The sequence below is a fragment of the Taurulus bubalis genome, assembly GCF_910589615.1.
Source record: "Taurulus bubalis genome assembly, chromosome: 7".
NCBI lineage: Eukaryota > Metazoa > Chordata > Actinopteri > Perciformes > Cottidae > Taurulus > Taurulus bubalis.
Genome location: NC_136595.1, coordinates 5,745,090 through 5,771,019, shown reverse-complemented (window position 1 = coordinate 5,771,019; position 25,930 = coordinate 5,745,090). Strand labels below are relative to the sequence as shown.

Here is a 25,930-nt window from a genome sequence, read left to right as displayed (position 1 = left end):
AGGGAGAGAGAAGGGGAATTCATATGCCTGCCAAATGATGTCTCCTCATTACATTTCCTTTTTTTTACGTCAGAGGATAATTATAGGCAAAAAGACAAAATTGCATTCTTATCTAATTTAGCCTAATTTCGCAAAATTATGTTTTTGTTTGGAAAAAGAACATTTGTATGGCCCTTCTTTCAGAAGAGAGAGAAGAGGAGGGGAGAGTTTGAAGTCTGTGTGTGTGTGTGTGTGTGTGTGTGTGTGTGTGTGTGTGTGTGTGTGTGTGTGTGTGTGTGTGTGTGGGCGAACTGCCTGTCTGCAGCTCTCTAAACCACTTAAGAGACGCTGTGTTTCAAACTGGCATCGCTAACGGATGATGTTGTGGAGAATATATCAAGGCCAAATAATAGTCCTTGAAATGGGTGAAAGGTGATGTGAGAACTGAGGAGGGTCAGACATGTGGAACATGTGTATCTGTCTTGGTGTGTATGTGTGTGTGTGTGTGTGTGTGTGTGTGTGTGTGTGTGTGTGTGTGTGTGTGTGTGTGTGTGTGTGTGACTGCAGCCAGAGCAAGGCAGAAAGCCTAATGGGAGTGGGCTTAACTCTTGCACACAGACTCGCTACATATCTGATTACTGGGACCAGTAATTTTCTTTCCTTAAATAAGGAAGAAATTGGATAGGATGAATGAAATTTGGCTGTCATATTGCAATGATGGTGCAGCAGGGAGATTATGTGTTTCACATAATCGTCCATCATTTCCCAACCAGTGTTCGGGCTTAGCATAATGGAATTGGTAAACTGGTTTAAATCAGAACGTGAGAACAGACTATCAGGCAGACCGTGAGGGTCTTGTGGTAATGTCTTCAGACCAAGCAGAATATTTTCACCACAGAGCTGCACATACACACTGAATCACACAAACACTACAGGAACACGCCGTCTTCATCTTCACCTCATCACACTGTCAGAATACATCAAAAGATACCTTAAAGCATCACTATACATAATATATGTTGCATTATAATGTATCTTTATTTCATTGTGTGACACTTTTCTCTGCCTTTTTACATGCATTGACTTAACTCTGAATTCGTTTGCATATGTCTTTTTTAATTGACTGATCTTTTTATTTTTTATTTTTGTAATTTTCCAGCGTTCAATTTCAGTTTTAGGCAATAAATTGTCAATGCCCACTCCCCTTATTTCCCTTTATTTTGTCTTCCTACACGTGTATGACCACGTAGCTCCTCACGGGGTCGTTGTGGACTATAGAAAAGTCTTATATTAGTATAATGATGAATACTTTTTTGCAAATGTTTGGTTCTCATGTTGTAAATGAAAGCATGACAATGCCACTTGTTGGAGACATCATACGTCTCTTTTTGAGTGAATTATAATTGTTGTCCTCATATTAACAAAAAGAGCAAAACACCTTCAGAGAATTAAGTAAACTCCCTGAAAGACCCAGTGTATAAAGTACTGCTATTTTCACATCAGTGACAGAGTTTGACCCCAGGTGAAAAATATGTATTTGTTTCAATTGATCATAATTAAAAATGAAGACATTTAGGGCTAAAACCTTTTACAGCATCAGTAAGCATGAAATATGATAGATGACTTCTCTCAGGTGAGTGTTTCTTTTTTTCCACTTTTCCAAACTGGTGACAACTTAAAATTGATCACCTGACCAAACATGATGGGTTGACCCAAAATTGACCAAACCCAATTTCTGTAGTTACTTCCTGTAGTTAATTGCTCATAACAGTATATTGTATATATTGAATTGAAGTCTGTTTTACCGTTAAGCATTGCCGTGTATCTCTGGTGCCAAATCAGGATAAATATCTGAGACTGGAGTAAGAGCCCCAGGAGGTTATGTTGGCCACTAGGTGTCACAGTGGTTGTTTCTAAAAGACGTGCCGGCACCTGCTCTCTGTTGGACTGACTACTACACGAATGTTGAGTTTAATGTGTGTTTGTATTAAAGCAGCCCTGACCAAGAATTCTGAAATGTGAATGAAAAATAAACATGGCTAAAAAAACTCATTAGCTGCACCTGTGGATGAATGGAGGCTTGAAAGATGTTGGCATCAGAAGCCGTCGGCAGGAGGGAAAAGCACACAAATGTGAACTGGTTTTAATGCAGCAGATAAACAAGCTGAGTGTGAGCTCTGGGCTCTTCATTTTATTGAATTATATATCCGGATCAAAGGTTCATGTCAATCACATTATGGCAGGAACATCAAAATGTATTTAATTGTCTCAATATAATTGTTTCCCCCCTAAGAAGAGCTCAAGTGAGTTCCAGTCCAGATGTTTCTGAAGCTGGACGGCACAGATATAAAAATAAACCTTTAAAGCAGATTGAGCCCTCATCCGGACAGAGCTGCTTCACAATTGGACAAATGTCATCACTTTGAATGGTTTGGAATTTAGTTGAATGTACAATGGTCATGCACGGATGTACTGGATCTGATCCTCACCTGTAACATCCGACAAAGCATCCACAACTCTTCACTCAAGTGAGGTATGGTCTCCAGTGTGGTCTCGGTCTTCTTATTCCCTCTTGATGTAAGCACAACATGCTTTATCAGAACAGGGTGAAGGATGATTCCTCAAACTATTCTTTGATTTTTCTCCACTGTTTATTGTATTTTTGTACAATATCACCTGCAAGGCTTCATGTTAAGATATAATAGAAGGTTTAAGACTGGAGATAAACCACAGAATCTATCCTTGTCTTGTGACTAATCCAAAGATATAAAGTCAATCATAAATATCAAATAAGTAATACGTAGGTGAAGAAACCAAGGTTTAATTGGGACAAAATGTGTTTTAAATTAAAGAAATTAAATGTTGGGAATGACATTTTTAGAAATGAATGTATACTTAGTGTGACATTTTCTCATGGACACTTTGTAGGACACGTATGTGATTTAAAAGGAAGTCAGAACAAGTGGAATGCCATCTGAGCAAACTAGTAATCCCCATAACATAATACAAATATATAACTGTTGTTAACTAACAGCTCTCGGAAGTGGCAGATGAAATATTTCATTCCCTTATGCAAGAAAAAAGTACCACTACTGTTGTAACATATACTGTGAAAATTCTCCACTACAAGCGGTCCTTCATTCAAAATCCTACATAACTAAACCATGTAATATCAGAGACATGTATACTTTAAGCTTCGAAAGTAATACTCATTATGTGGAGGAATGACCTCGCCATATTATAGTATTTGCATATTATTAATAATGCATGTATGTACGAGTAAACTGAATTTCAATGTTGAAGCTGAAAATACCTAATTTAAACTATTCCATATAATCACCGGATTATAAGTATTGATGCATTAATTAAACGTACATAACTTTAACACTGCAGCTGCTAAAGGTGGAGCTTATTTTCAACAAATTGATATTCTACTGGGTTACTTATTCCATAATACTATATCATTATGTATTAGCTGATTTATATGTTGTATTAAAAATGATTATGCAAAGTAGCTAATGTTGTCAAATGAATGCAGTGGAATAAAAGAGTGCAATATCGGCTTCTAATATGTAATTTGGTAGAAGTATAAAGTAGCAGTAAAGTACAAATATACCTACCTTAAATAAAACATGTACTTCAGTAAATGCACTTAGTTACTCTCCACCACTGCCTTCAGCGCACTCTCTTAAAGGGCCAGCACAACCATAATACAGCAGTGACATCAGACGAGGCTTCAGTTTGCTATTTTTATTATCAGTGTGAGGAAACACAATCAATCTCCTTTCGGGTGTAATGTTTGTATTTCGAGGAAAGCAATAAGCACCCCGCCGCCATGGAGCCGCTACCTCTCCAGCCTGCACACTTCTGCCCCGATGATGCCTCGAGGAGCACCTGTCGTCCCGGCATCCTTTGCGTGTCCAATATGGAAGAACTGGTGGTGGAGGTCCGTGGCTCCAACGGGGCTTATTACAAGGTAAATACCGCCTCATCAATGCACGTCCAACACGATAGACACGTTTCACCGTGCGGTCTTTTAGCGGACGGCCTAACGGACCACGGGAACCGCTCCCGACTCGCTGAACACCCTAGTTAGTGTAGTTACTAGCTGCTCGCCATTAGCTCGTGCTAGCTACATACAACATTAGCGGGCTAAGCTAGCGTGGCTCGCCAACTGCCACTTTTTATTAACCTTTCTTTGTACTCGGAGTGGACGAAACACGATATAATCTTCGATTAATGGCACATAGCACAGATAAAGGCTTTTATTGAGTGTGCTTGACGTTCGGTTTCAGCTTTCCTAGCTAAACGTTAGCTAGCTGACGTGCTAGCTGCCTCACTGTTGACGTCAAACGACCCAACAGCTCAAGTAGATCGTGTTTGTCGCTGTAAAACATCTCAGTCAGTAGCTGCCATGACATTTATTTGGTTACTAACGCTGTTGATCGTGTATCTTACTAAAATACGTGATGATTAGGAGGCACCGTGGCCCGTTATGACTTCGAGCTCCCCCGGTGAACTGCACCTACTCGACGAATGTCTATTATTTGATACTTCATCACGCAGAAGTTATTTTGTGTGTGAGAGGGAAGCCAGCTGTTCCTTGTCAATCCTGACCAGCTGGCATGCCAGGAAAGGATCACTGATACCATAGACTTAGAAGCTATTTCTAGACCTGCTGTGTGCAACAGTCCCGTCTCCTCTCCTGCCATCTCTTCTCCCGTGTGTTTCCTCCCTCCTTCTCTCGTCTCCTCTGCTATTCGTACTCCTTTCCTTTATGTCATTCCTCTTTCTGGCCTCACCTCTATTCCTCAGGACTGTCCCAATCTCCACTGCTTTTATCTGTGTACCCAGCCCTGGTTGCATGACTCATTGAGTTTTATGCCTGTGTGATTATATGATTCTATTAAAATGAAATTGATATCCCACCTTCAAAAGAGATGAGCAGGTTTCTTACATTGTACAGGTCTTAATCAATCAATTCTGATGCGTTTTTATGGTCAGTCAATTCTTACCCCCAATTAGGGCAGCAGCTCAGGCTTATTATTGTATTAAGTATTACATTTCTTTTGATGAATCTGTTTTTTCATTCTACAAAAAATAATGTTACATTTCTCTCACATTGTATCTTTAGTCTGACCTAGTTTGTCAAAAACCCAAAGGTATTCAGTTAACTATTACAAATGACAATGAATAGAGACAAATCCTCACTTTTGAGAAGTTGGAACCAGAGAATATTTGTCAGATTTTCTTGAATAATTACCGATAATTGATAACCAAAATAATAACTAATCATTTCAGCTCTCAACATCCATTTAAAATAAAATACAATTAATCACACTTCCTCCTTGTGGCCTCTTCTCATACAGATGCCACAGGTGGTTTTTGCCCATATTTTAAGATATCTGCTAGATTCATGCTAATAATTCAAAAAATAGTTTGGTCTTGATTTGGTCAAACTATTTTCAACCCCAATTGATTGAATTGAAGTATCAGTAAACTATTTGTGTCCTATACAAACATTGTCTTGAATAAGTGTTACCTAATATCAGTCAGTTGTATGTGTTAACTGTGTGTCTCTGTCCTGCAGGGCGTTGTCAAAGATATCCACGATGACTCTCTCACCATTGCCTTTGAGAACAAGTGAGTCTCTCTCTTTCTCCTGTATTCAAGCTGTCTTCATAAAACATGTCAAGTTCAACATTTTAAGACAAATGTAGGACCAAGGTACACAACAAGGTAAAAAATGACCATCTTCTTTTCAGTTGGCAGCCAGAGCGCCAAGTGCCCTTCAATGATGTCAGGATGCCACCGCCCGCTGACGGCAAGACGGAGATTGGAGAGGACGAGGAGGTGGAGGTGAGGAGGACATGCATACAGTCTACCTTTGTTGTTACTTGTTTCCTTTCTTACACCATTTTGTCTTCATCTCCTCTCAGATCCTCTCCAAAGCCAATGATCAGGAGCCTTGTGGTTGGTGGCTCGCTAAAGTCCGCATGATGAAGGGAGCTGTGAGTATTGTTCCTTATGAAGACACATTTCTATACCGAACACTCAATATTTACAGACAAATGAATTCCAACAGTATTACACTCTATTGTAGCTGTATTATAATATCATTCAATAAAATGGACCTATAATACTTTGTAACTAGCAGAGCGTTGAGTGAAGAATGTAGCTAAAATACATTTGTCTTTGCTTTATTACAATTATTTTTATTTTTGCTATTGTTATTAGGGTGCTCACAATTTCAGATTTTCACTACATGATTATTGTTTGCCAAAAAAAATCATAATAATAATAATAGTATTATCAGGATATGAATAGAACATTTTGAAAACAAAACAATGCTTTTAGTCAGAGGCATCTTTAACCGGACAGTTCACAGTTAGATATTGATTTCGGCCGTAGAGATGTCTGTCTGCTCTTGAAGATAATTGGACATTATGGGACTCGGCTTGTGGTGCTCAAAGTGTAACATAAATACATTGAAAAACTCTCTCAATAAATCATGACCTGGTTACTTAAGATAATACAGAGACCTCATGGTGAGCAGTTTCATGTCGGATGTATTTTTCTTTCGAACATTTTACATGAAGCTGCTCACAACAAGGTCAGTGTAGTATCATTAAAACTCTTCAAAACTAGGCAACTCAAACAAAAACATTCTATATTGAGAAATAGCACTACAACTACGAGGAGAAATATGTATTTGTGATTTTAGGGTGAACTGTCCCCGTAACTTTAACCGATTATTGTGCATTTTGTCTCGTGTGGGGAGCTGAAAAGCATCCTAAACTATTAACTGTATCTATAAAATGATTTAAGAGGGGTTTGGATTATTTCTTTGAAATTGTCATTTGTGCATTATTGACATTATATCAATATACATGTTTTTTTTTAGATATCATGTTCATCATCAATAGCTGTATATTGCGACAATCCTAATTGAGCTATGTATGCCTGTGTGTCTTTACAGTTCTATGTGATAGAGTATGCCGCCTGCGACGCCACCTACAATGAGATCGTGACCTTTGAGCGTCTGCGTCCAATCAACCCTAACAAGGCCATCACCAAGAACTACTTTCACAAGTGCACTGTCCCTGTCCCTCAAGATCTACAAGAAGCGTACGTAGAGCAGCTTCAGGGAGGGTTACGTCTTCAATACACTTGCTTATTCTCTTCATAATTAATGACAATAACACGCTTAGACATAGTAGATTGTTTATTGTAGGTGTTACATCTGGTCTGTACTTGTGAGAGCTTTGAGTTTCTCTTAAGATTTATCCAATCCCAATCCCCTCTCAGCTGTTTGACAGATGTGCAGGAAGATCATTTGTTTATATTAGGAATTGGCAAATTTGAAGTAATACATTTTCCTCATATTGCAGGTGCCAGGGTGAGAATGCCCATAAAGAGTTTAAGAAAGCCGTGGGAGCCTGTCGCATCTCCTACTGCCCTGAGACCAGCCAACTAATGATTGTGGTAACTGTCTCTCTGTAATCCTATGGTGACATTTGGATGTTCATAATAGCATCGAAACTACTACGTCCTGCTCATGTTTGAACACTGGATGACTTGGCTACTCCTTTTGTTCTAGTCGTCATCAAAAAGGTAGAAACTCAACATATGTTAAGTCTTCTTTCATTCATGTGTGTGTGTGTGTGTGTGTGTGTGTGTAGTCCACCAATGAGGCGACCGTGAAGCGTGTGTCTTTGCTGAGTGACATGCACCTGCGCAGCATCAGGACCAAGCTGCTGCTCATGTCACGCAACCACGAGGCCACAAAACACCTGGAGGTGAGTTGGGAACGACCACGTTGTGGTAACGCTGGAGGTCTCATAGGCAGTTTAGACAATTAGTAGCATCAAACCTGGTCATTTAAAAGTCAGGAGGTCACCATGGGGATATGCAATGTGAAGTTATAAAGTACAACTTATTATGACATGGTGTCTTTCAGAGCAAAAAGTAATTTAAGGAGTTTGTAGCCGAACAACTTAGAGTAAAACAAGTTGATGAATAAATATATTTCTCTCTATCAATCCCTCTGCTCTGTTTCAGTACCCGGGACAGCTCCGCACCAATGAGAATAACGAATAATAATGAATGCAGATACATAATGAATAATGTGTTATTACTATTCTTTATTTCATGGGCTATTTGATATTTCTGAAGAATTGACTGTTGTGAATGGTTTTATAGAAATACGGCTATTGCCCCTGATAATGGTGTTAAAATGGAAAGGACAGATGTACAATATGTGTCCTTTTGCTGCAGCTTTTTTAAAGATTAATAATATATTTTATTTTATAACGTTATATCTGTTAGTTTGGGTTATAAAAATGAAGTTCAAGCATTGTGAATGAATTAAAACCAAAAGGTGAACTTTGCTCTTGTGTTTGTGCAGAACTCCAGGCAGCTGGTGTCGTCCTTCCAGGAGGAGTTCATGGTGAGAACGGATCTCATGGGCCTGGCCATCGGTAGCCACGGCAACAACATCCAGCAAGCACGGAAAGTTCCAGGTGTCACTGCCATTGACCTCGACGAAGAGACCGGCACCTTCAGGATCTATGGAGAGGTAGAGTTGGGTGCTTCAGTGTTGGGGGACGCAATGATGGGTGAAAGGAATTCATAAATATAAACTGCAACAAATTTAAATACACATACTAAAACTAGTATGTTGAAGCATTCTAATCATTTTCACCGTGGTTGCGTTGGTTGATATTTTACCTTATTTTGATTTTATGACGATTAAGTGACTGTATTCGGATTCGGTTTACTTTTAAATGAGCATGCGTGTTGGGCGTCGAACAGATAAAGTAACCCTGTGTTGTCTTTCAGACAGCGGAGGCCGTGAAGAAGGCCAGGAACTACCTGGAGTTTCTGGAGGACTCTGTCCAGGTGCCCAGGGCCCTCGTTGGTACGTAGGTCACAAAGCTGGAAATCTTCCAAACGTGTGCAACTGAAAATGAGATGCTCCAATATGGTCGTGATTATAGAGCCACATTACAGACAATTGTGTGACACATTGCAAGACAGTCATCTACAATTCATATACCATAGTTATTTACTCTATTATGAGGTTAATTCGGTTTTGTTAGTGCATCATTTTTCCCTGCTCTGTGTCCGTAGGCAAAGTGATCGGTAAGAACGGAAAGGTCATCCAGGAGATTGTGGACAAGTCCGGTGTGGTGAGGGTCCGGATAGAAGGAGACAACGACAACAAGCAGCCCCGACAGGAAGTAAGCTGCTACTGCCACGCCGCTTCTGCTACCGCTAAAGCTGCTTGTGGAGTGTCACCAGCTTTGTCTTTTCCTAGTTCAGTCACTTGGGTCAGTCAGTCCCATACTAACATGCGTTGTGTTTTTTTTGTTTTGTCGACACAGGGAATGGTCCCCTTCACCTTTGTCGGTACGAAGGAGAGTATTGGCAATGTTCAGGTCTTGCTGGAGTACCACATCTCTTACCTTAATGTAAGGACCTGTGTGTGTGTGTGTGTGTGTGTGTGTGTGTGTGTGTGTGTGTGTGTGTGTGTGTGTGTGTGTGTGTGTGTGTGTGTGTGTGTGTGTGTGCGTGTGCCAATCAGCTGGCACTGTCAGCATGAAGAGGCAGAATGGACACATGTTGGAATCATGTCCATATTTAATTAAGGCCTGACTGTTTTACTTGGCCACCAGCATGCGCTGCACAAATCTAAACATTAACGCTGCTTTGATTTTGTGCTTAGCAGGTACTCACTAAATAAAGTGATGCCGGAAAACTGGAAATTTATCAAACTAAAATATTGAATATGAATAAAACACCTTAGGATGACTCGGACAAAATATAGAAATACTTGCTCTATGTTGGTATGCAGTAAATCCAAGGATTATTCTCTACACATTATTGTTATTGTTATTATTATTATTATTATTATTATTATTATTCCCTACACAGTAGTATTATGTAGTGTAAAGTGTAAAGATCGCCTCTACTAGCGTCCCAAAGATTTTAAACACTTATTTACCAAATAGAATACAAAGATTAGTAGAGGAAGAGCAGAAGACATAATCATGCAAGATGATAAGATGGAAGGCTGGATGGCTTCTTTTGGTTATCAAGTCACTAAATGAATCGAATCAAGTCACTAAATGTAACACAAGAGGAAAAACATCAGAATCTGTCAAACCGATATTCTGACTCTTGAGATGACAGTGATTCATTTGTCACAGTTTAGGTTTTGTGGTAAATAAAGCGAAGCAATGTGTTGCACACGGCTCGAACTTAAGGAGATTCAAACTGAGGAAAAGAAATCGGGGACAATACAAAAAATATTTTGTGACGATCAACCTAAAAAAAAAAAAATACAACTGGGATTAAATTATAACATTCCACACATTTACAGTACTTTTATAATTGGGAATGTTGTTTTGGGACGGTGAAAGAAAATGTGTTCCATTTTGAGGCTAACCGCTTGATGGGATGTGTGACAGAAATGTCACAAGCAGAGGAGTGCAAGGATCTGAAGTTCGTTTTGAAGGAAATATCCAGCTGGAGGGGACATCTGTGGTTAATGGGGAAGAGCGGGTTGTCCTTTTAATTACAAGATTGCCAGCTCCTTCCCCGACTCCTCTTGTCCTAAATGTCAAAGAGAGACAAATGTGACGATGTAAATAACGTTTAACTGTCAGCGAGACATTGACTTGAAGTTTTAAATATTGACCAGCTGGACATCTATATTATTACTATCTCGAGTAAACATCGTTCTGACAGGAATTCCGATTATTATCATTATTTCTATATTTTCAGCCTCCAGTGTTACTTGTCATACTAATGCTTTGTAATCTTCATGTGTAATCACTTTGCTGGTCTGCGGTGTGAATTTCACTGTGTGTACATTTTGCACGTATGTGTGTGTCCTGTGTTTCGTGGCGTGTTGGTGCTTTGCGTGTGTTTTGCATGGTGTGTGTGTGTGTGTGTGTGTGTAGGACATGACGGAGCTTCTCGCAGCAGGCCAGCAGCTCGAGGAAGAGCTGAGCCAGATTGTGGATTATACACAGGGAAGCAGCCTAGCAAGATTCAGAATATGCAACACAAGGCACACTGGAAGGGATGTAGATGTGTGTATGATGGTTATGCATTTGTGTCCAGTGATGACCCTACATGAGAAAAACAAAAAAAAACATTTTAGTAAACAAAAGAAATACAATTGCACACATTTTCAGTTCCTTGCTCTTCTTTTGGTCTCATTTTCGCTCTATTTATTCTGACCATTGCTCCTTTTTTCTTTTTCCTTCTAGGAAGTTGAGGAGCTTCGTCTGGAGAGAATGCAGATTGATGAACAGTTGCGTCAGATCACCCAGGTCCATCGCTCAGGTGACAGAGAGAGAGGCGAGCGAGGGGAAAGAGGAGGAGGAGGAGGAGGAGGAGGAGGAAGTAGTGGTGGTGGTGGTGGAGGAGGAGGGTATAACACAGACGGCAGTGCCAATGCCGCCGCCTCCTCCGCTTTACATGGCAGTCGCTCCTACAACGGTCGAGGCCGTGGGCGCAGAGGCCACGGCTACAGCACCGGATATGGTAGGCTCTTTTCAAATCAGACATTCAATACAAAATAATCGACGTACTTGCTGGCAGATACATGGTGTTGACAGTTGTATACAAATGTGCCATGTGTGCAAGAAGCCGTAACCTTTCTGTGTTCTCTCGATTCTTCTAGGCACCAACTCGGAGCAGTCCAACGCCTCCGAGACCGATTCAGAGCGCAGGGATGAGCTCAGTGACTGGTCTCTGGCTGGAGAAGACCAGGACAGGTGAGGTTAAAGCAAAATGTCATCGCTGTGTTGTCACTACAACATGCACATACAAGTTATTGATTGACTGATGTATTGATTGGCTGACTGACTTGCAGGGAGAGGGAGAGAGGCTCACGACCGCAAAGAGACGCCCGCAGGAGGCCCGGACCCGGCAGAGGCCGAGGAGGGCCTGTAGGACGGGGGAGAGGAGGAAGAGGAGGAGGAGGAGGAGGAGGAGGATACGGCAACAACTCTGGTAAAGTTCCCTCTTGGGTCGCCAAATAAATTAGCAGAATTCTTTCCTTAATCCTTCGTTTAGGATTTATATCTGCAGTACACCTTTGAATCACATGAGGCAGCCTGAAGGTTCCTCTTGTTCTGATAAATGTAGTTTACTTCTGACACTGACTCTAATACGACAGAGTAGCTTTCATTCTGTTTAAATCATGAGAGGAGATAAACATGAACCTGTTAACTCTGCCTGAACGCATTTATATGCTCTCATTTATAAAGTATCCAACATGTGTTTACATTGTCAATAAAACAAAGTTGGAATTAGCAAATCTTTTTTTTAAATGGCTGGTTCACCTTTTCAAGATAATATAGTTGATGCTGAAATGGCAATAAAAATCTGAATCAGCTTTATTGTGTACACATACATGCAATTTGACTCTGGTTGCACGTTGCTCTCATCGGACATGATATACAATAAACAAGATAAATATAAAAAAGACATTAAAGGCAACGGAGTAGAACACAGAAACCAAGCATGAACATTAACATTTAACTAGTATGTACAATATAAATGGTCGAGAACGATTGTTTTGTCAAAAAGGGGGTCCCCAGAAAAAACGTTTGAGCAACACTATCTCGGAGACTACAAAGAGAGTGACACAAAGATGTCCTCTGGTGGTTTGACTTATTGTCTGACTCTGACTCTGCAGCAGGGCCTCGGGACCACGAGGACAGCCAGGCCTACGGCGCCACGGAGACGAACACCGAGACCGACCAGGCGGCCGACACCGACGCCAGCGAGTCCAACCTGCCTGCAAACCGGCGCAGAAGATCTCGACGACGCAGAACCGACGAGGACGCCACCCTGATGGACGGCATGAGCGAGTCGGACAACGCCTCGATGAGCGAAAATGGAGTCGGTAGGGAAGCAAAAATACAAACTGTTCATGTGACACACAGACAGTCAGCGCTTGAGCAGAATATCTTAGTAAGAAGGTCTGTCATACTTTTCTCAGAGCTAGCAGTGCTGTTTTTAGCAGCGGTGCATAGTTTTCTCATATTAGGTGTTAGAGGAGCTCCGTCTCTGGTTTAAAGGCAATTTAAGCTCCAAATCCCTTTCTTTGTGATTACCTAACGTCCTTAGATGACTCAGAAGTTAAACCTCAGCGTCGTAACCGTAGTCGACGTCGCCGCGCTCGCCTGCCTGAGGAGAGGCAGCCAGGTAACCATGGCAACTGCCAGTGTCCCCCCCCCTCCCTGAACAGTTCTCCTAATGGCTTGGCTTAAAGGTTGCTCACTAGGCCTGTCTTCTTTTCTTCATGTGACACAAACAAAAGAAACTAAACCACAGAGTTGTTAAACTCGTCATGATTTCTTTCACTTCGTGGTAATCGAGTGTTGCTTGCTTTGCTCATTGATGTGATGTGATTGGTTAACCGACTTGCAAACACCGTCCACACTGGAATGCCGTGCAAATTGAAAGTCTGCATCTTACTTTTATTTGTGCACTTCTACTTGTTCACTAACGAGGCCACAGCTTGTTTGTTTTCACGTTGTCGGGCTGTCACTCACACCGATGGCCCTCTGGGTTTGTGTGCTGTGTCGTAGTCGGCTTGACCTCTAACTCACTTTTCTGTGATGTGGTGCTGGATGGCACGTATACCACCAGTTAGGTCAGTGAATTCTACGAGAAGCACCGCTTGGAGAGTGTAAAAGTGCTGAAAAGCTCCTTTCAGGCTGCCAGACGGGATCGACCGGGACAATCCTTAAAACGGTCAAACGTGCTCACTTTCTGCTACCTTCCATTTTAACTATGAAACCACAGGAGGTGTCAATTGCGAAATCAATATTGTGAATATGTTCTGAAAGTGCGAGACGGATGTGCTTTCACGGTTTCACAGCACTGAAAGAACTTTTTTGGCTTCGTTGATTTCAATAAAGCAGACTAATGGTTTCCTTTTCTCTGTTGTCTCGTCTGTGCAGTGTCGATGGCTGACTACATATCCCGGGCTGATTCTCAGAGCAGACAGATGCCGACCACTAAGGACACCAAGAAAAACAAGGATGTGGTGAGTTCCTAAATGTCATTTTTTTTACTTAATGGGGAATCTGTTTGAATACAGCAGGGTTCTTACGGTCATGGAAAACCTGGAAAAGTCATAGAATTTTAAAATGGTTATTTCCAGGCCTGGAAAAGTCCTTAAAAAAATTTAAATCCCATAGGTTTTGGAAAAGTCATGGAAATGTGTTATATTCATGTGTTCATGACGTTCATTTATGCTGAGTTTGAAATAATCAATATGCTTTTAAAAGAAAGACGCTCAAAATATAAGCAGGCATCCATACAGGCATCTATATAAATGTTTATTCTTTTAATCAAACTATTGTCTCTCATTCATTTGAGTCATTTAAGGTTTACTGTATGCTTTGTATTCTCATTGTTAGTTTAAATACTACGTTTACTCACTTTTTCATGTTTTTCATGTCCGAGATTTCACAAAATGTTTCGTCATGAACATTTGGTTTTAAGTCAAGGAAAAGTCATTGGTCAAAATGTGTATGAACCCTGACACCGTATATAATTGCATTGTTTGGTCGTCCCACATTTCCGTTCAGGGTCAGGTGGACGCCATCGCTGAGGACAGCCCACCATCTGTGCCGGCAACCACCAATGGTTCAAGCAATGCTGCCGACACTGAGAGCAGCAATGCCGCCGGAGCGCCCGCCAAAGTCTCCTACCAGGGGGACTCAAACCCACAACCTGTCGTTAACGGACTCTCCTAGTCAGACCTGAGCAAAGGAAATGGTTTCAAATATTTAAAATTCTTTTGGCTGCACTTGATTTGATCTCCCCGTCTCGGGGGCGGCCTTGAAATTGAAACATTTAAACACAACAAGCACTGTTCTTCTTTTACTCTACAAGTATTTGAAACCTGTTCCACTGCGCAGGTTTTAGACATCTGAACCGTAACCTCCACTTTACACACGTGTTCTGTCCAACTATTCATTTCACTAAAGTTTTTTTTTTTTTTTTTTTACAATAGTTCTTCCTGTATGAGCTTGCCAAAGATAGTCAAACACACACAGACTTACAGACATCCACTGAACTTTATTTCCGGTCCACTCTTCACTGAGAGCTCAGGGAGAGGAAGGACCGAAAGCAGTACATGCAGACAGGGAATCAACTCAAACCCACACTGAGCTATGAACGCAGCAGTTCTTTTTTTTATCAGTAAAACAAATATCATAGCAGGATTTTAGATCAGAAACATGTCTGCCTTTTACCAAGGTGGACTCGGAAAGATGCTTCCACAACCTTTTTCAGGATGTTTTGTGCATCTGAAGTAGTTTGTACATTCAATATTCTGCATGAGCAGTACCACAGTGCAGATAGGTTTGTTGGAAACCCAAGTATGTTTGACATACATGTGATCATCTGTTGTGCCTTGAGAGTAGATTCAACATGTTGTTGCCTGGCTCTGCACACCATCTGAAATTGTTTCACTTATTTCTGTGTTACACGGTCACCCTCTTCTGCCACAGTGGAACCAGACGAGTCTCCTTGTGCTTAATGTACCCTCATGGCGCTGTAGGCAGGTGCAGACAAACACTGAAAGACCCTGAAAGGATTTCAGAGGCATATCTTTTTAAAATCAGGTGTGTCTATTCTTAATGTTTGTGGGGAGAATGAGTCCAGTTATCCTTTATATACATATATATATATCTATATATCTATATCTCGCTCTCTGTTGAGGAGTTTGACATTAGCTGCTTTCTGTTTTTTCAATATGCAACCACTTTGGTCATACAAGAAATGTTATTACAGCGTGTCTGGAAAAGAAACAAACGATAGAAGATTTGTTTTTTATTGCACTGAAACATAACCTTTTTTTCTGTTTAAAAAGTTGATTGTAGTCGAGTCTGGAAACTGGCTGTTACTGTTTAGTGCTGGAAAGAGATGAAGCCGTCAAGTGCTGGGTTTCCTGGAAACATCTCATTGCTAAAAAAAAAAAAGCAGGCACTTTCATCAAATTATACGACAAAGGGGATAAGTGTTTTTTTTTCTTCTTTTTTTGTTCCAGAATTCCAGCTCACTCTAAAGTTAGTCAATGCTCGGTTGAGATGTTTCTGGAAAACCAAGCCCAGGTGACGATGATGTCATTTTCATGGTTCTTCCATAGATTGGCTGGCTGGAAACTAGTCACGACTGTTCCACTAAGGAAGGAGATTTATTTGGTTTATTTATTTAAAAATGTACAGTATTTAAAAAAAAGAAAAAAGGCTGAAACAAGAGAAGCTCTTCTTTTTCTTGACACTAAAACATGCGTTACCGAGGGTTTTCTTTTGAGACAAATGACAAATTGGACTACTGAGTTGTGACATCCCCAAGTGTTTTTGTTGGGTCTACTACAGTATGATTTGTTTTTTTAAAAGATCATTCTGGTTGGTTGATGTGCAATATGTTTTGTATGCAGGTAGTTCTTAAATAAACTTGATCTTCCATGTAGATCTAAAACTCAACTGTGTCGTGCTCTCTTATGAAAAGTTATGACTGAAGTTGTACAAATACAACAGAAGTTGGTGCAGGTTTAATGCTAAATATTCATAACATCAAACCCTAATTGTTGGTACCGTTCGTGATGGCTGCAATCAACCAGTCAATATCAATACATCACGTTTTACCTTTCTATATAGTTTTATTGGTGGGGCCAGGCCCAACCATGCATGAAATCCAGCACAATTAAATATCTGCCTCTTACCGTTTGTGTCAGCTATATTTGAGTCATTGCTCATGCAAATGGAACATCCAACTACTGCTGCTTCACTGCGAGAGAACAGTTGAGCTCTCTAGTGAAAGTGGTGTGTGTAAGCGTCCCTAACTCAACCCTTCACCATGGCACTGATACACTGCTGCGTGGGGAGAAACCTCTTGTTCGCTGGAGCGGCTCGTCAATACTTCAGCAGTCAGTGTTAATCTGCTGGTGTCTTCAATGTTGCAGTTTAATAAAAGAATAAAAATGTATATAAGAGAAAAATTGTGTTTAAAATACATAAATGGGAATCTATTGTTTGAAGTTCCCATCTTGTAGGAAACAACCCTGGAAACTTCCTCTGAACAGTACACAAAGTAGATCTAAAATACAGCATAATAACGAACGAGAATTCCAGTAAACATTTGTAGGGCATGATTTTATTTGAGAACAATCGGTTAGAAAACTCTGGTAAATCGCTCAAGTCAGTCAGTGCAAACATCATGGAGAAGTGCAGCGTGGAACCACGCTCGTCTTTGCCGGCCTCTTCACTTCTTTGTCTGGGCATCCAAGAAATCCTTCGCTTCATTTATCTTCGCTGCTATGTAGGGAGATCCACCTGTGACACACACACACACACACACACACACACACACACACACAGACACAGACACACACAGACACACACACACACACACACACACAGTGTCCAAGGTTAGGTTTCAGAAAAGCTAAAACTATGAATCTTAAATGTTGCCGATCACACTGCATAACACCTGTTAATAAGTGTAGCTGTTACTTTTACCTTTCTTTCTAAAATACACTACACCCTGAAGTTGACACATACGGACTGGCCAATAAGGTAGTTTGAGCGACACGTCATCCAAGCACTTTATTGTAACGTACAGCGTCTACAGGAGCCGATGGTGAACCTTGAATGCCTCGCTTACCTCTATCTGGGTGGTTCAGGGTCATCAGTTTTCTATGTGCCTCTCTGATCTTAATCCTGTTGGCTGTGGGACTGCAAGACAGAACGGTGTGAATAGTAGCGCTGAGCCGGTTCTAACATTGAACATGTGACTGGTGGATTTAACTGATGGAGAGAGGGAGAGAGAGAGAGAGAGAGACCACACATACCTGACACCTAAAACCAGGGAAGCTTCTCTCTTGGACATCTTTGGGTCAAATCCACCTCGATAGTACCCTCCTCCAAAAGCCTGCAACATGCACAGCTCAACATGATGAGCCCGCTAAGTGACCCTAAAGTGATCTGTAATGCACACTTCCATTTGGGGATGAACGTATTGGGTGCATGTTTTCCTTCTTACCGTCTTGGGGAAACTCTGAAGCGCCTGTTTCACCTGAGGCTCCATATGCTTCATGGCCTGCATGGCATAGCGGCCTGAAGGACGGAGACGCTTATTTACATATCATATTTGGGGATTTGTCTCTTGTTATTTTGGCTGGGAGATATTTAAAAGCATTTTTTCCCCCCATGTCTATATCAATATATGGCAAATGTGTAGAAAAGTGACGACTGAGCCATATTACACGCTTATAACATTTAAAACATTCTGTTAGTTTTGATCACAATGTGCTTTAAATAAATCAACAAGAGTAAATGATAACCAATGTACCCATATATTAACATGTCTGCACTATATTAATAGATGATACTGCATTGTTTATTAACAGCAACTTGGATTGCTGCAGGTATTATAAAGAAAACCATGAGGTGATTTATCTGAATTTCTTGGACTTCTCATAATTTCTGCATTTCCTGTTTGCATTGCTCTTTTTGTGTGTGTCTGCAACAGTTGTTAAATCATCAGTTGTACTTAGACCTCAGGACTTAAACTCAGACAATGTCGGTCAACTTTGACCCAGCAGTCGCGTCAAGGTGACCGACCTCAGCTTAACGTTTCAACAGTGAGTTCATAGCAGACACTCACCTGCGAATCCAGCTGCTGCCAGAGCCAGTCCCACTGCCACCATGGAACCGGCCTGCAGGGAAACACAGAGAGAGACATTATGGAGACGCTCACAACACCTGCAGACCCACCTGGGCGCAACGTAAACACGCACCACATGACCGCCACCTGTCGTGAAGCCTAAGCACTGACATTAGCTCCTGCCGACCTGTCCGTACCACCCTGACGTCGGTTAGCTGGCTGCACAACGCGGTAAACGTCATCTAGGTGTTAGTCGCGCACGTTCAGGGTAACAAGCTAAAGCTAGCGTTAGCCTAGCCGCTCAGAGTGAACGTCATGCTACTTTTCGGCAGACTCCTGCTCGCGCAGCAAAACCCGTTTACGGTGCATCGTCGCCCGAGTTAGTGAATAACAGGTCCGACCTACCATGTCTGTGTGTTACGTTCCGTTTCTGTGAAAGATTAGGATCATAACTTTTGACCTCTCATGTTTTCCTCGCTCAGGCGTGCATGTGTTTTGTACCGGAAATGGCGGAGAACTGTCGTAAAAGCGTTGACGTCCGCTGGTCCTCCTCTCTCTCTCTCTCCTCTGGACACGCAGCCCCGCCCACAACACTGGTCAAGCCGCCGCACGTGCTCTCACACGTGCGAATGCTGGAGAAGTGTTTAGGTGGTAATTCGCTTAATTAGCTAATTAACAAAAAATAATTATTTCAATGTAGTTGCCTCAGAAGGTGCCTCATGGTTTGTCTACGCTAGTTGTAAGTGCTACGTGGTCGAGCTAAAATACTGCCAGCATCTTGTTGTGTTTGTTGAACCGAGTGGCCACAACTTATTACAGAATATATAAGTGCAAAGTAAATGTTCAAAGAAGCTATCCATGTCTGCAACATCTCTGTTTGCTAAAGTTGAGCAATGGTGCGATTTGTCTAATATGAATTAAGCTTAATTTGAAAGTGTTTGATTTAAAACACTATAAGCCCCAATAAACCCCAAGGCATTTTTTAGGATTTAGCTCGAGATAGCATACCCAAACTAAAAAGGGTGTATCTCTGCAACCACAAGGGCTATTTGAATAATTTTGGTGTTATAATAAAGGCAACCCTTGTGAGCTTTTGGTCAGATGTGTAAATATTAGTATATATGTTGCTGGCTAAGAGTAAATAAAGATTGAAACACAGACAAAATAAAAGTTCCAGGTCCGCCTATAGAGAAAAGCACTTTCAGGATGATTATCTCCTTGAAATGATGCTTCACTAAGCCTGAATCTCTCCCAAATCATAGCACAGTATGTGAACAGCCTCTCTGCACTGTTTTCACTTGAAAAAGTGAAGCAGAACAAAGTCAGATTGGGTAAAGTACACAGAGAATTCAGGCGAGAATGCAAAATTAGCATTTCGGCACATTTGCGCATATTTTCGCACATCTGTGACATTTGAATTTTTTCATGTAGCAAACCTTATATTTCACTTGTGTATGACTTATGATGTTCAATAAACTTGTATTAGTGGGGATTTACTGAGGGAAATGCATTTTTTCTTATATTTGCTATTTTCTCAATTTTTTTTCAAAATTTGCTGACTCAGCGATTTATGTTGCTGTGTTCTTTGGTTCATATCTCAGTGATGCTTTGCAGCAGACGGATTTGGTGAATAGATTTGGAATCTGTGTGGAATTGTCTTGCTTTTTGCTGTTTGTCTTTTTCTGATAGCACAAAATTATAACTATTTTATTTTATTAATTATTTTAGTTGGTGTTTGAGTTGTGTTGAAATGGCTGACTAATTATTGTAGCCCAGGTTCCTTGTTTAATTTGATGTGTAGCATCAATATATTTGTTCATGATTATTGTAATGTTTTACACAGTTTAATTAAAATTTTAACAAAAGGACCTATATATGTCCATTCGGGGCTTAAAAGGTTAAGCCAACACAATTAAAAATAGCACAATGTATGTTACGTCAACATGTGTGTAATGCTGTTGTCATGTCTGCACACAGGAGGAACACAGGCCTCTGCAGCCAGTGTCATGGTTAAAAGGGTGAGTGTTTAGCTTGAGGAGGTTTTACCCGTTTACCTGTTTCTTTTTCAATAAAATGTTAAAAGTACCAATGGCCCAATCCCAATGTCCTCTAAGCCCTCAAACCCTGAACCTTTAGGGACTCACTCACGTCACCTGCTAAGTGGGTGAGTGTGAGAGGCTGTGAGGGCTTGAACTGGTGTAAATAAGAACTGGTGGTTTTTCATGTAAAAGTGCTGTCAATTTGATAAAGGGCACTTTGAGAGCAATGGTGGCTTTAATATCCTCATTTAATGATGACGTCATGGGAGATGATTGCAGATGGAAAACTGCACAGGACATTTTTAAATAAGTGTTGATTATAAAAAAAATAGCAACACTTTCTTTTTTGATGTGGAGCCATTAATTGTTTATTAATTGAGCCGTTGACCTCAAATCTAAGATAGTTGTTGCATAAACAATGCAGGCTTTATGCCAGCCTTCTTTCTGTCTATAAACCCAGATTTATATCCAACGCCATGTATTAATGAATTTCATTCACCAGGTGAGTTCTCAGACTATTTAGAGGTAATTCATATAGTTATCTGGGTTGAGCAACATCTCATTCTTTTGTAGCATGATTTCTAAAACCATTATCTCTTCAGAAACATCCAAACCAGTCTTAATCCAAATGGTGAAGCATCTTTTGCACTCTGTGTTCTCCTTGAGGTTGTGAGATGTTTTTGCACATTTGAAGGTTATATATAGTGAAGTGGTCCTTTGATTACATTCATAAAGGTAGCTCAGTCCTATCCAGGGTGACGATGAAACTGAGTTCATAATATTGGGTGAAGCATCCAACGTGTGGGAGAACAAACTCTGAAAGGGTTTCAACCACAACATAATGTGAGTTATTATGAGCAGTCTTGGCTGTTGGACATTTTGTTCCACTGAGACAGGAGAGCTTCTGGAAGTCAGATTTAGGGCTGCAACTAACGATTATTTTAATAATCGATTTATCTGTAGATAATTTTTTCGATTATTCGATGAATTGGATAAAAAAAACAAAAAATAATTCTTTTCCAACCCTTTATTCAAAAATAGAACTGACAGTGCAAATTCACAATGCAAAACAATCTTCATAAAGTGCACAAACAGGTTGCTCCTTGAACATCCCTGAGCTGTTAAAGTAATAATAAAAAAGACATAAAAAAAAGAAATGGACTAACACAAAAAAAAATACAAGTTAATAAAGTGAACAAAAATATTTATATTTTTTGTTCAGGGACCTGAGCTGTCAGAACAATAAATCATTTCTAAAAAATAAAGAAAAATACAAATCAGAAAACTTAACAGGATTTGTTTGAACGTCAGAACTTGTCGTACTTGTCGAACTACATTCACAGACAAACACACTCACAGACACACACTCACAGACACACACACTCACAGACACACACTCAGAACTCAGAGAACGAGAGATGAGAATTCCAGTTGAACCTTACATCATACAAAACAAATCAGAATAAACTGAAGGGTTTAACTACATACTTTCATTCTGTAGATACCTGAACATTCGGTTCTGATACAAGGAGTCAAGGAAATTCACGGTTCAAGAGCAAACACACACACTGACACACAAGCGAAACATGTTCCATCATAAAGGGTTATTGCACAGGCTACTGAACATCACACATCACACGCGACGTTTACACATTGCTTCTTTTGAAGCCCTTAAAACGAAGAAACGTGGTTTCAATAAGTCGTTATCTAACCCAACAGCGCGGCTCAAACACGAGGAATGAATGACTAGCTAGCGAGCTAACGACAATGGTTAGCCTAGCTGCTAAGTTATTGTAGCAAGCAATTTGAACCACGCAGTGACATATGAAAGGATACAACGGGCTGCACCATAACCTCCTGGACCTTCTGTCCGCTCTGCACTCAACTTCTTCTTTTAATACTCAAACATCTCCGCGACTTATTGAATGGCGTAATAGGACACAACAAATCGATAATGGAATTCGTTGCCAACTCTTTTAATAATCACATGTTATCGATTCGTTGTTGCAGCCCTAGTCAGATTGCATTGTTTGACCTGTGAAGGTACCTGTCCGTTATGCCTGCATGAGCAGCTCAGTAGCCAAACGACCTGCTTGTACTGTCGGTGTATTGTAATCCAGGAAGAGGCAACCGCTTGGCATCAATCAACCTTTCAAGCCATTCACAAAGCAAAAGCATGGCTGTCTGTTTTCCCATTACAACAGAGCATCACATACCAGCCGGCCTCTGGAGGAACAACAGCTGTCTGCTGCGCTGACATCCAGCTCTCAGGCGGCTCTCTCACAGCTCAATCCCAGTTTGCTGCCACTGTGTCATATATGGGGTGATGGCTAGTTATAGGATGGAAGATGCTGTGAACATCTGCAGGCTGTCAGTAAGGAGCAATTTAAACCCGACCGGGCCCTGCTGCGTCTCTCCTGCCGTTGGACCGAACCGCGGCAGCAAGCTAACACAATGGGACAGTGAAGGGCCTAATTATTGCCCCTATCATTTGCATAATTACAATGTTTTTCTGAGGCAGGGGCAGTATAGAAATTGTAAATTGTAGTGGACCCGCTGTCTCTCCTTTAGTGGAAGTCATATTTGAATGGCGAGAGCCTGTTCTGCCAGCCAGGCAGCCCGGCTCAGGGAAGAGGTCCCAATCAGCCAGCCTCACAGACTGCTCATTCAATAGGATTTAAAAAGCCAACTGTGTGGAGAAATGAGAGTTTTGCCCCCCAAATCATATGGAATTACAGTGCTGGTTGCATATGGGGGGAGCCAGTGGCAAGCACAAAAGCCCACAGGAAGCAGCTATTTCTGTGTGTTTTATTAACCCAACCAAGCAATTTAATTCTTTTGTTCGGGGGAGTTCTACTTCATTGATTAACAAAAGCGGGGATATAATTTTTTTCAGCCCCTTTTGAAAAGCCTGAAATGTCAAGCCTTTTAAAGGAGATTATTCTGCCTGTGTGCGATGAATAGAGCCCAGAGTAACCTTTTGTCTACAATTAAATATTCCAGCATAAATATAAAAGAAAATCAGAGATGGGGAAGATTGAGTCAGGAGAGATTGGAGAGGTAGATCCTCTGCCCGATAGTGGCAACAGCCTGGCTCTAATTAGATATGCCAGGCGGGCTGTGAGCAGTCACTCTCCACAGCACGCCGAGAGAGGAGGCAGCCCGAGAGAGGAGGACACGGGGAACCTATCTGCTCATCTGTCTGTCCAGCGCCTTCCTCTGGGCATCCACAAGGTATTTCAGGAGACTTTGTTTTGTTTTGCTTCCCGCTGCTATTTGTTTTCCTGACATCTTTGCCACCGGAGAGGGAGAGTCTTCAAGGCAATGCCTTCTGGGAACTGCATAAACAGAGAGGGCTGAATAGGGGGGAGAAGAAAAAGTTGTGAGATTGTTGATGATTCTGAGGAGTGATTAGGAAGGACAATACGATACTTTAGGGACACTGGGGGCTTTATTTGTTTTTTTCACTCTAGAGGTAGACGATGGAGAGGGATGATAATGAAGTTTTGATCATGCAGGGCTGCGTTTGATTGTGTTTCGTGAGTTGCATTTGCATCGTGCACCGAGGAGGCTTCATAATGCATGTGGAGCGAGGCGATCGGCACGCTGGGATGTGGCCGTGAGCTTTCGTTCCTCGTGGAAAGATTTACCTGAAGACAAAAGTTCTGTCATCAGGTGATCAGAGGTTTCTGAGATGGTCTTCGTGATGCGGTCGTCCTCTGTGATGTAACCCGTTCTCTTTACTTACCCTGAGATGAAAGAAAACACTGGAGGTAGTGAATTAAACCCTTGAACTCTCCTGTAGGGTTAGTTTGAACTGGGTGCTGGTTTTGATGGATGATGCTGAGACCTCTTGTCAGTTGATTATTTTCCTGACCAATCATTTTCTGGAGTGACTTCATGAGAACGACTCGTCTCTGCCAATAGACGCGATGCTCCTCTTGGCTTTTTGACACGATGCATCCATACTTATACTTGGCTTTTTGACACGATATATCCATACTTATACTTGGCTTTTTAACACGATACATCCATACTTATACTTGGCTTTTTAACACGATACATCCATACTTATACTTGGCTTTTTAACACGATACATCCATACTTATACTTGGCTTTTTAACATGATACATCCATACTTATACTTGGCTTTTTAACATGATACATCCATACTTATACTTGGCTTTTTAACATGATACATCCATACTTATACTTGGCTTTTTGACACGATACATCCATACTTATACTTGGCTTTTTGACACATGCTCATACTTTATTGACCACCTTTAACACGTTTACTTGATCATCTGCCTGGATCCTGTTTATGCTGTTTTTTATATTATGTTTAGTTCACAAAATATTCTTACTTAAAATGATATGGATCGATCTGGTTACATTCATTTAGCAGACACGTCTCTTTTTATTCAAGCAAAGTACTTTCAAGTTCCAAACAGTTTGTATTGATTTATTAAAGTTTCATCAAGTACTTTTTTTTTTATCCCCTGGAAAATGTATTGAAACATAAGTAAGGAAAAGGAAAGCCTCAATACCTTTATTATATATGTATTAGAGCCATAAGAGCATAAGGACTCATCTCACATTACTTGTGGGTTGTCTGCTGGTTTACCAATATCCCACATTGTTTGGTCAGGAATTTTGATTATGTAACAAGATACTGGAGGTGAAAGCTGGAAGGCAGTATTTTGATGATGTATTGTTGTTGGTGAGAAAGGACCCAGAACGCCTTGTACTCTACTTCTGTACTTCACAGCCAACGAGAAAGGACAAACTATATTAGAAATGATTTCTGAGACCACTCAAGGGCTCCTGGATTTATTTCACCAGACCCTTCAGCATCCTCATAATTGCTGTCAAATCTTTTCACCCCTAAATGATGTGCAAGCTATTTAACTGAGGATTGATTTTGTACCTGAGCATGCAGGCCAGGACAGCACGTCGTCATTAGAGAAGTCCATGAAACATTTAACACAATGAAAGGAAAGTAGAGCAGGTTACAATACATCTGAGTATTCCTGTGCAACACAAGACCACGAGGATGCAGTTCAACATTATGTGTCAGTCAGGATGACGTTGAGAGGCGGTAACCTGCAGACTTTGTACCGGCCATGAATGCAACAGGCCCTTCAGACAGCCTAGATGACCTCGCTCCTGTTCAGTCTGCTGATTTCCTCCAACTGTCTCTA

At 41.0% G+C, this 25,930-nt stretch overlaps 2 protein-coding genes across 3 annotated transcripts; one reads left to right on the top strand and one right to left on the bottom strand.

The window, feature by feature from the left end:
• Nucleotides 1–3,814: 3,814 nt before the first annotated feature.
• fxr1 (FMR1 autosomal homolog 1) lies at nt 3,815–16,505 on the top strand (the record flags this gene model as incomplete). 2 transcript variants are annotated; one of them, XM_079221434.1, is made up of 17 exons in its annotated part: nt 3,815–3,955; nt 5,570–5,622; nt 5,745–5,838; nt 5,919–5,990; nt 6,959–7,107; nt 7,371–7,464; nt 7,662–7,778; nt 8,387–8,557; nt 8,821–8,899; nt 9,112–9,452; nt 11,259–11,535; nt 11,675–11,768; nt 11,867–12,006; nt 12,695–12,904; nt 13,129–13,206; nt 13,968–14,053; nt 14,601–16,505. In XM_079221434.1, 17 exons carry the CDS (start codon nt 3,815–3,817, stop codon nt 14,766–14,768), a joined length of 2,364 nt encoding a protein of 787 aa, XP_079077560.1. In that variant the 3' UTR covers nt 14,769–16,505. The 2 variants fall into 2 exon arrangements, with proteins under 2 accessions (XP_079077560.1, XP_079077561.1); XM_079221435.1 differs by lacking the exon at nt 13,129–13,206.
• Nucleotides 16,506–17,155: 650 nt separating this feature from the next.
• On the bottom strand, nt 17,156–19,195 carry dnajc19 (DnaJ (Hsp40) homolog, subfamily C, member 19). Its single transcript, XM_079221165.1, has 6 exons — nt 19,093–19,195; nt 18,688–18,739; nt 18,064–18,137; nt 17,873–17,952; nt 17,686–17,756; nt 17,156–17,354 (listed from the first exon to the last, which is right to left on the bottom strand). The coding sequence occupies exons 1-6, from the start codon at nt 19,093–19,095 to the stop codon at nt 17,284–17,286; spliced, it is 351 nt and encodes a 116-aa protein (XP_079077291.1). The 5' UTR covers nt 19,096–19,195; the 3' UTR covers nt 17,156–17,283.
• Nucleotides 19,196–25,930: the final 6,735 nt, after the last annotated feature.